This window comes from Centrocercus urophasianus, unplaced genomic scaffold, assembly GCF_019232065.1.
Source record: "Centrocercus urophasianus isolate 14NV4802_14NV808 unplaced genomic scaffold, USGS_Curo_1.0 seq_17, whole genome shotgun sequence".
Taxonomy (NCBI): domain Eukaryota; kingdom Metazoa; phylum Chordata; class Aves; order Galliformes; family Phasianidae; genus Centrocercus; species Centrocercus urophasianus.
This window is the reverse complement of record NW_024884722.1, coordinates 23,182,953-23,193,540: the sequence shown is the minus strand read 5'-3', so window position 1 is coordinate 23,193,540 and position 10,588 is coordinate 23,182,953. Positions and strand designations below refer to the sequence as shown.

Here is a 10,588-nt window from a genome sequence, read left to right as displayed (position 1 = left end):
GCAACCACACGAGAAGCACGGATCACAGGGGCAAGACAGTGATTGTGGCATTAGGGTCTCTTGAGGGCAGCAGCAATCTACCAAGTCATTTTTCCTCCCCATGCCCTTTCCTTCATGAGAACAATTTCTTCCTGGTACCTAAGGTTTAAAAAAAGAAACCGAAGGAGGAGAAAAGAAAGCCTGAATTATTTGTAACAGTCATGAAAACAGAACGCAAAGCAAAATAAAAAAGAAGCTATGTCTATCCAATTTCAATGCCCCTCTTCAAGCTGATTATGAAAAATAATTATGCAGATCGTGATGTTACTCTCCCTCATCCTGCAACGATTTCCTATCTGCCTTTGACCTAGCTTGTCTTATTATGTGTTGTGCAACACACACAGTGATGCAAACGCTCAGGAAGCAAAGGCTGTAGGTTAATAATTGAGAGTTTTGGTTTGCATTCCCCCCTCCCTCTCTTTTCCATTCTGTATGAATTAAATGGCAAAAAGACCACTTACAACAATCTTGACAGTTGGGTGTCAACGCAGCCACAAACGGTAATGATTTGAAACCAAACCACAGAAAAACCCTAAACATTGAAAGTATTTTTTATTTTTTCCATGTGCTTCCAATGTGTGTGTTTGAACAGAGGAATCCTTTGCAAAGAAGTGTTTAAGATTCCTGAACTTTTCTAAGTCCAAACACATGCGGCTGCAGCCTGGAGATGCTCAGGACTCCATTACTGACAACGTGTTTACTAAACTGCTGTCACCCTCTTGATGGGCTCGTATTTCTTCCCTACCTTTGCCATTTTACTGTACAATTTGTGCTTTCTGGAGCTTTGTTTGTGTTTTTGTTTTTTGTTTTGTGTGTGGCCAGAAAAATTACTCCAACACAAACTTGTGCTTGGAGAGGGACAGAGGAGAAGCAGGGTGGAGGGAGATGGTTTCAAAAAAATGGAAGAACATGCGTTGGAAGGACACTCTGAGACAGGTCAATTAAAGACAGTTCCATTTTGTTGCCTTTTCTTCCCTTGCCAAGATTTGTTTTTGCCAAGATACTTCACACTATGTTTATCACAGAACTCTCTCTCTATAGGATGAACAACAAACGGGGTTTCCAATAGCTGCACAACTGTCTGTGTTTTGTTGTGACGCATAGCATGGCGGACTCTGAGATTACTGCAGTTTTTTGTGTATTTTTTCTCCCGGCATTTTCACAGTTTTTGAAGCTGACAAAAGCAGTTCTGAGATGAAGAAAGCAGGGAGTGCACCACTGGATCAACTCGTGAGGTGTTTTTTTCTTCTTTTGTGGAAAAGGAGTGTTAAGATTCCTCGCTGTGCAGCCACACGTGTGAACAAGTGAAAGGGGTGGGGGAATACATGTGGGTTCAATTGTTCTCAAAGAGAGACAGAAGGTCATCATTGCTATTGCTTGGCAAATCAGGAGGATCCAGGTACGAAAGCAGCTCATCTGGATTTGTGAGTTCTGGAAGCAGCTATAAAATATAAAGATAAAAGGAAAATTACAGATAACAGAAATACAATTGTGAGAAAAAGGGATTAAAACACCATACATTCCGGGAAACTGGCTTTCATATACATATATTGAAATGAATCTGACAGCAGTAATGCTGCCTAACACCCTGAGGTGATGCAGTAGCCACTTGTTTGTGAAAGCCTGTATTACTCAACTTCCCCATCACAAAGCTTATCAATAAACAAAGTTTAATTCCTGCCTAGTGATGCTGATTAGACCTTCTTGATAAATGCCAGTTACGTAGGTTAGTTTCATGTAGAACACCGAATGTAAACTTGAACCATGCAGTCATGTAAGACTTATTTGATCCTTAAAGTGGATCAACAAAGCCTGGTGTATGTGACTGGCAGGCAGCAGCGTGGTGACTGCTTTAGGCCTGCATCCCTATGGAGTGAGGCTGCTGTGTCCACCCCTTCCTCATGCATGGACACACAGGCTGGGCAGTGAGCTGGACTGGAACTCACCAGATTTTGAAACTAACCCAGACCAAAAAAAGCCCCCTAATCAAAATTTAAAAATGCACTGAAAGTCCTAAGGAGGAGTAGGGGGCGGGGAGCGACAAGGCAGGCAGCTGACCTCCTTTTCTCTCTGTGGCAGTGACAGCTGATGGTAATTGGAAGTGCTTATTCAACTTCAACTTATGTGCATTTCAAGGTATTTTAAAGGGTCAGGGGCATAACACTCCAACCAACAGAAAATGCACTGATCTTCACAAGGTTTTAAATGTATCAAGATAAAAAGTTTTTTAACTTATGTTTTCACTAACACTGTATTTCAAATAGAACTATTTTTTTTCCCAGGCATCACTCAGATTCTTTTTGATCTGACAAGTCACAAGCACACCTCAGCTACTGAGGGTTTTGTAAGAGGCAATGTTTTCTGGCTTATTCTGCAACTTACCAAGTACTGGTAAAAAGTAAAAGTATTTATCAACTGACAGGGAAGAGTTTGTAATAAGCTCCCTTTATATTCAGCATTGAGGCCAAGGCAGAAAAACATGGAATAATTAAAAAAACATAAGTACAAGAAATGCATTTTAAATTGTTCTGTGTTTTCAAATACTATGAAAGTAAAATCTTGACTGCATCACGTTTAGCATACAAGTACTATATTTATATGCTTCTTATGCTCAAATGGATAAAGATATTTTTAAATAAGCTATACATGAAATGAAGAAGGAAGTTTATTACTTCCTAAGCATTATTAAAAAAAAAAAAGAAAAAAAAAGAAAGAAAAGTTTGCATAAACAAAACGTCCCTGAGGGAATGTTTTTCATAAAACACCTCCTCCTTATATACACTGCTGTTTTAACTGCTGTTGTCATACTGCTAGACTAAAGATATACAGCTTTTAAATGCATTTCACCTGCTAGCATAGTTTTCCGAGTATGTAGTATGGGACTAAAAGAAAACTGCGGCCTCACCATATGTTTAGGAAGTAACAAATGGTTGAATGTATCCCACAGATAGTCCAACTCAATTCTTACAAAATTAATGTAATGTGTCTGAGACTGATTCTTTTATAGAGAGGATTGCTTTTTTTTTTTTTTTTTTTTTTTAGAAAGGTGAAAGTTTAAAATAATACGCTCTTTAACAATTCTGTCTTCTGAATTTTGAGAGTGTATTTCACATGATGAAGTAATGGCAAAAATTCAAGACTAGGATATTTCTAAGACTCCTCCAAAGAGAATCGTCCAGTTTTTGCTAGTTAAGGTATATTTTGACACAGTCTCAAGGAGAAAAAGGGTAAAGGGGAGGAAATTCTGAAAACAAGAAGAGCATTTCTGAATGCTGGGGTGTCTCCCTGCATGCAGGCCTGTGCAACACATGGCCCACGAGCCAGGAGCTGGCACTGTAGCTTGGCCGCTGGTGTGTGGGAATCCTCATGGGAGCCCCTTGCAGCAAGAGGCAAATCCAAGGACTCAGCTGGGTGCAATGCTGAGCCAGGAAGGAAGGATGGAGGGCTGAGATGGGCAGGCACTGTGAGGATGTGTTGGACTTGTCAGAATTTTAAGAGTACACCCAGTGCTCCTGAAGTGATCCTGTAGTGCTCTCACCAGGCATCTGCGCCCCGTGCCTCTGCTGTGTGTGGTGTGAGTGTGGGTCATCTCCTTCTATAGGAGGTGTACCCTTCTGCCTGGTTAAGCACTGCACTGAAGCACTAATGAATGACCCCATCTATGCCAGCAGGCAGTGAGCCCAGCTGCCCACAGTGCATTCCCCAGCTTGGTTCCAGCTCACAGACAGTGCTGCATGGTGCCTTGCTCTGCCTGGTTCCACAACAGTCACCAGTAACTAAACCTGCTGACATCATTCATCTGAGCATGACTGAGCTCACAGATATTTCTAAGCTCTATGCTCTCCATACTGTGCAGCGCTTGCTTCACTAAGCTACAGCAATTTCAGTTTCAGCGTTGCACCAAATGCCTCCACCAGCGATACAGTACTATAACATCTATTTTCTTTTCACTAAGGAACAATTGCCTGACCCATTACAGTGTACAGGGTTACTTAAATACTTGAAGAAAAAATGAGATTTTTATTTCACCTACTGATATTACTCATATGGCATCCTTAAGGGCTCAGACCTCCAGTTGCCACATGACCTGCAGCTCCTGAGAGATGTGCCATGGCCTTGCTGTGTGACAGACACAGCCCGGCTCCAGCACAGGCACTGCTTACTGAGGGCTTCTCCCAGTGCCTGGAGCCTGCCTTCCCCTGCGAGGCTGCCTGATGGCACAGTGCTGTCATGAGACAGGGAACAGGCACGCACACAACAACAGCACGGACAGGTATAAACCTGAGGCACAGAGTGAACACTTCTCTCAGAAAAATACATTGTGCGGCAGACTTTGGACCAGACAGAAGATACAAGTACAGGAATGCATGACTTAAACGAAAATTCAACTCTAGTGCTAAGAAATATGACCTTTGGAAGGTGAGTGGTTGACCAGAGGGATGCCTCAGGTAGCTCACTCCCAGCACTAGCAGTGGGTGGCTGCAGACATTACTTCTGTCTTTAACACTAGGCTCATCTTCGTTTAGTCACATGCTGAGCTCAACCCTGGCTAAGGAGGCAGAAGACGTCCTTGTTGTTCATTTGAAGCACTTGCATGGTATGGAGCAGGACATGTGCTGCTGAGTGCGGTGGCAGGGCCCAGAGCCAGGGATGGATGCCACTGCTAGGCACTGCAATGCTGAAGCTGAGCCAGCACACAGCTCAACGGGCACCATGTGGCCCAAGCCCGGCCCATGTGCAGCCGCCTCCTTCTAAACTGGAGGCTGCAGCGGCTCCAGGGCCTGGGCTCATGCACACGAGTGCCTTCATCAGGCAGCGAGGGGATGGGAGATCTCTCTTCTGTGCAGACACTCGACCTGTTGTCTCAAGAGAAACCTGCCTGCCTGCTATGAGGAGGACACGGCTGGCACGTCATATGGCTTAAAACAGAAGAGTTTCCACAGCAAGCCAGGAGCGCCCTGTCACCTCAGCTGCAGTGACTACGCCCATGTTCCCAAGCATGAGACGATGGCATGTGCTGTGGAAGCGGCTCCCCGTCCCCGAACCCACCCCGCCCTCCCGCCGCCATGTCAAGCACACGCTATGGCAGGCAGATGATAGTATGACACAGACTTACATCCAGCGAGGGCTCCGGCATGTCAGGTGCTCCCTGTCCACCAGCCTGACCCTCTAAGGCTGAGGAGGGATTAAAGGTCAGGTCACTGTGTGGATGGTTGCCAGAAGCGGCCGGGGGCGGCTGCCGGGACTGCTGGCTGGGAGGCCCGCTGTGATGTAATGGCTGCCCTGACTGGCTGCTGGGGTGAGGGACGTGCAAACCTTGCTGCATGGAAGTATGGGACTGATCAGTGCTGCCGGGATGAGGGATCTGCGGAGGAGGAAAAAAGCAGGAAAAGAAAGTGAGGCCACAAGGTACAGTGCTCGCGGTGCCTGACTCTGTAACCGCATGTTAAAAGGAAACAACGAAAATGAATTAAAAAGACCAAAAAAAAAAAAAAGAAAAAAAAGAAAAAAAAAAAGAAAAAAAAGCGTAATTGGAAAAGAAAGCTCCATATCCCAATGCCGGAGGAAATGTTTGGCTTTTTGGAGGTCACTTGCAAAGGGAAATAAACACACTGGGTTTGTGCTGCTGCATTTGCTTTGCTGTAATGTGGGAAGCTGTGGCTGAAGGTGCAAATCAAGCAGCCCATGGGGTTGAGGGGGGCTGATGGTGCTGCTCAGCATGAGCCAGGCAGATGCATTGCCCTTGAAAAATTTCAAGAATCAATGGAGAATTTGTTGAATCATAATCCCTGTGCCAGCAAAATGATTAACTGGGAAAATACTTAAGTTCTACTCAGATTCCTTATTGGGCAGCTTCCCTGACATTGCTACCTATTCTTGTTTCAGCTTGTTACAAACATCTGGCAAATGCCAGCCCTTCCTACGCCTTCCTCTATTTTATTTTCATCCATCTTTTCAGAATACAGCATCCCTTTTAAGGGATTTTCTTAGCTGATAGTTGAAAAAACCAAGCTCCTCAGCCACCCATAGAGCTGCCGGAGGTGGCCACATACCTGGTGACACCCTGTGAAGTACAACACATTATTTTAAATTAAGCAAAGATCATGCAACAGAATGCATTTTTATCTTCACATGGGCAAGTTCTCTACCAAAACCTTTGTATTTTCTAGGATTTCAATGGGGAATAACCTACCAAACCACATGCATCTTCTAAACCCTATTACGGAAGAAAGGAGGAAAAAATCTCTCTCACATTACAGAGAAGCAACAAAAATGCACAAACCCATGCTACATGTCATCTTTAATGCTCGTGGACTCTTTGGGACTTGACCATGGTGCCATGAAAAAAATGAGTGTGAATGCCTTAAAATTGTTTCATGTTAATTGGGTATATGGAGAAGCAAAAAATGTAAACATTTTTTGAGAAATGCTACATTGCCACACAGTGGAGCTGAAACAAAAAAACAGATACGTACAACAACAGCATGAAATTCATCCAGCCAAGCCAACAGAAACTGGCAAAATGCTATGTCACATGTCAGCATTGACCCTTTCATAACACAGTAAACTACAAGGCTATTTTAACCTTAATCTTCACTTTTGGAAAGCAAAAGGGAGGTTATTACAAAATTAATATTCCAAGATATTAAGGAAAAAAATATCACAGAAACAAGCATTTTATAAAGAAACATTTTTCCACTCGCACGAAAACTGACATCTGAACAGTGATACAATGGGACACTCAAACTCAGCTACATGGAGGTCCTTTTCAATAGTTTGGCAGTAGGAATGTTGGTGGAAATTAGCAGGATTCTATATGTAAAGTGTTTTTGTGTCTCTTTCCTATATGAGACTTTAAAATAACTATTACAAAGTACTGTTGCACACTCTTCTTTCCATTAGCGTCATAATTTGACTACCTGGAAGGTATTCTGTAACATTATTGTTGTTACCTTAGAGGTAAACTTGTACAAAATCCACCCATAGACCACAGTTTAATGTAAATGAATCTGCAGCCTAAGACTTTGCAACAGTCCAAGTGAAAGTAGATGCCTGTCCAAATAGTATCGTTTCCTTCTTCGTTCATTGAGAACACACGCAAAAGAAACTGTGCAAAGTAAGAAAGCTTAATAATAACAAAAGGTAAAGAGCAATTAAAGACAGTGTTGCTGAAGCGGGAAAGTTGTTTCCAGAAAATTAAACAAAATCGGATCATGTTGAAAATTCTCTCAGATTTATCCCCCAAATGCACATGGCAAGGGTCACACTAGTGTGCTTACAGAAGTAATTATTTTAAAAAAAGAGGCATTCATATGTTTTCAGATATATTTCAGAACAGATAAGCAGGTTAGAAATTTTATACATTATGTTTCCATATACTAACATTATATAAATGTTTTGTTGATAAAGCAGTATCTTGAGCAGAGACAACTGTTGGACAGGGACCCATTGCTCATTATAAGATGAGGGTTATCATTATCTTAAATAGCCAACACAGCTTCAAAATCCACCTGATGGCATTCATCAAGGCCTACTTGGGACAGAGTAAATGCTCAGGACTATTTTTCTGTCTTTATTCAGCTGAGTAATGATGAATTAACTACCACTGGTGTAAAAACACTCTAAACGATACGACACATGGGTCTCCAACTCACGTCTGCAACTTGCACTGGTTTTATTTCAAAAGCACTAACTTACATTAGGAATGCTTAGTCAACAAAGTTGCCACTGCTTACATAGCAAGGTAATTCAGAGTTGTTTTTAGGAGTGTAAACTGTGGCACTCTTAAAACATTTACAATCTGTAAAAGTAAAGTTTATAGCTGACACAACTACATCTTCTGTTTAATAGCATAAAACCACAATTCTTTATGAGTCAGTCTAAGAGTGACCTCTAGGAGTGCTGAGATGAACAGCAACAGAGCTTGCCAACTGCAGAATGATATTCCTTTCATCTCAGGAGAAAATTGATAGTGAAAAAAAAGATCATTAGGTTAAGTCAATTGTTTATATATCTCTCCACTATGGAGGTCACAGACTCACCAACTGTTGGAGCTGTGCTAAGTGGCAGAACCATGGAAAGATGCCATCCTGCCCGGCCGCTGTTCTCTGCCACATTTCCCATCCTTTTTTCCTTTGCCATCACATGCATCCTTACAAACTCAACAGGTGGACTGTCACAAATCAAAACCTCCCCCATATTTGTTTTCAATTATATCAATACCATATCCTAATAGCATGCATTTCTCTAAAAGCAGCAGTTTTAAAGCTGTCTTTCCTGTGTGTCTGTTACCAAAAAACAGTTCCTTTCTGAGAGAGAAGAATGAAGATAGGAAAAACAGAGGAGGGAAGCACAGACTTCATGATATTGACAAAGTTCTGCTAGAGTACTATCAGTTCACAGAAGTGGCCTAAAAACTGTATGGCCAAATTGGCAAGGTCAATCTAATTCTATCGTGCAAAGAGATGTGAAAACTGATCCTTATTAAGGCAAATCACCCACTGACATAAGCCAGGTGGAGTCTGCTTTAGTGCCACTTCCTTTTCTCAAAATAGCACAGCTTGCATTTCATAATAGAATAGGGAGAAGCAAGGCAAAGGTTTACTTTAATTGCTAGCTATCATAAGCAAGCATTAGATCTGCTACAAACTGACCCAGAGAATCAAAAGTCTATTATCAGTTGCCCAAATACTCTCTTACAGTTCTGCAGTATGCACAGCCTCGAGCAACTTTTAACTGCTCTTATCTGTAAAGAGTCCAATTTTCAGAAAACCACAGATTCTTCACTTTCATATTCAACCGCTTCATACCCTGCCACTTCAGAGATTTTACTAGGGCAACCTCTGTAGTAAAGGTAAAGCGGTTAACCGATGGAGTGGAAATGTAGGTGTCACAGAAGGGGAGGTGCAGAAGAATTCCCCGCGGCTTTGGTTCAAAGGACAGTAGCTGTGTGTGAGTGCTTCAGGTTGGTAGCAATTCCCCTCACCACTACATTCTTATGCTGTACAGTTGGTTCAGATACAGACACTCAGGTTGCTCATTAAACTGATATGTAAAATTTGCCAAAGTAAAATTAAATTTACAGCATGCTTGTTCTATCCTTTATTAGCCTGTGAAGTGATAAAGTCATTACAGTTCCTGGACTCTTTCTTTGCAGACATTTTTCTCACTTGGGATCTGTCCAAGCTATACTAAGAATGCTCTCTCCGCTCCCTTCCTATTTCTCACCATCCTCCTCGGAAAATCCACTGCCAGCTAGAGGAGACACTGACTGAGTAGGCTTTTCCTAAGCATCTGCTACCACATATCCTCATTACATTCTGAAATAGTACTTTCTAGTGCTCAATGAAGTCACAGCACAGATGACTTGTCAAGTTAAACGTCCTTCCTGTGCAGTAACAGCACATCATAAAGTCCCTGCCCTGTAACTTAATTGAATATAAAAGGATATATACACACACATATACCACACAGAGTTAAAACAGATGACTAGCCATGCCTAAGAGCTAAACACTGCAGGTAACTTTTCTATCATCTTGTTGCTGCAGTACTGCATCATCTGGATGTAAAGTTCTGTATATAAAACTTGGTCCACTGAGCAAGCAGCTTTTCTAATGAGCAGTTCTGCCTTTCCACCTGAGATCTGAGGAACCTGTTTTTTAAATCTATTACATTGGTGCAGCCTCAGACCAGCAGCAGTATCTCTCCTTGAAATCTACAGGCTTATCCTATTCCCAACAGCTTAAAGGTGTGTTTTATTCTACTTGGATAGCATTCCTAACAAAATGCTTTGGTGCAAACTTTGACCTCAGAAACAAAGTCAGGGAAGACACTGTCCCTGCTCTGAATCAGTCAACGTCTTGCTATAACAAGCTGTCTGCTGAAGATGGACATTCACGGATACTGCTGGCTAGTTTTTCCCAGGTGTCAGAGGAAAGCACAATGATTAACACAGGTACACTGAGCCAGGTTGTTTCTTTCAGATAAACAAGCTTAAACGACAATTAAAAAAAACCCTTAAAACATTTCTCCACAAACTTGAAAAGGCCAGAAACTAAAACTGACATTTCTGACAACATTTCTCAGGGCTGCTCTATTTCAGATGCTGCCAAAGTTAGGAATCCAAAACAAGGAAAATCAAATCACAAGGAAAGTCCATTTGCCTGACTGGAGCATCTTACTCCTGCAAAGAAAGATCTACATCTGCAGCATCATTACTTACAGATTCCTGCATAGGGTGACTGAGAGGTTTGTCGAGAGCTGCCATGCTGCTCGGCATGTCTGGGGGATGTGACAGCTGTGGCCCATGCATGAAATCATTCATAGATGTTCCACCAGGATTCCCGTGCGGAAAATCAAAATTGCCATGACCTTGGTAACTGTTACCTGAAAGACAAGCAGATACAATACAAAATAATTTTTTTTTTTCTTTTTTTTCCTGACACTGATCTTTTATAGTCTTGCTAAAGCTGTGCAGGGCTATATATCTCCCTTGCATAGGATGGGGAACATAGCAATGTTGCGCTCCCCATTGCAGAGGCAGCTGAAT

The 10,588-nt window shown here is 42.2% G+C and overlaps 1 protein-coding gene across 8 annotated transcripts in view; it reads right to left on the bottom strand.

The window, feature by feature from the left end:
• Positions 1–574: 574 nt before the first annotated feature.
• The window catches only part of ZMIZ1 (zinc finger MIZ-type containing 1), a 321,213-nt gene continuing 311,199 nt past the window's right edge, over positions 575–10,588 (bottom strand). For all 8 annotated transcript variants that reach the window (XM_042818839.1, XM_042818844.1, XM_042818843.1 and 5 more), the window contains 3 exons: positions 10,262–10,425; positions 5,156–5,404; positions 575–1,480 (listed from right to left, as the gene is read on the bottom strand). In XM_042818839.1, coding sequence (XP_042674773.1) covers positions 1,373–1,480; positions 5,156–5,404; positions 10,262–10,425 — 521 coding nt within the window. In that variant the 3' untranslated portion in view covers positions 575–1,372. The remainder of the gene's footprint in view (positions 1,481–5,155; positions 5,405–10,261; positions 10,426–10,588) is intronic.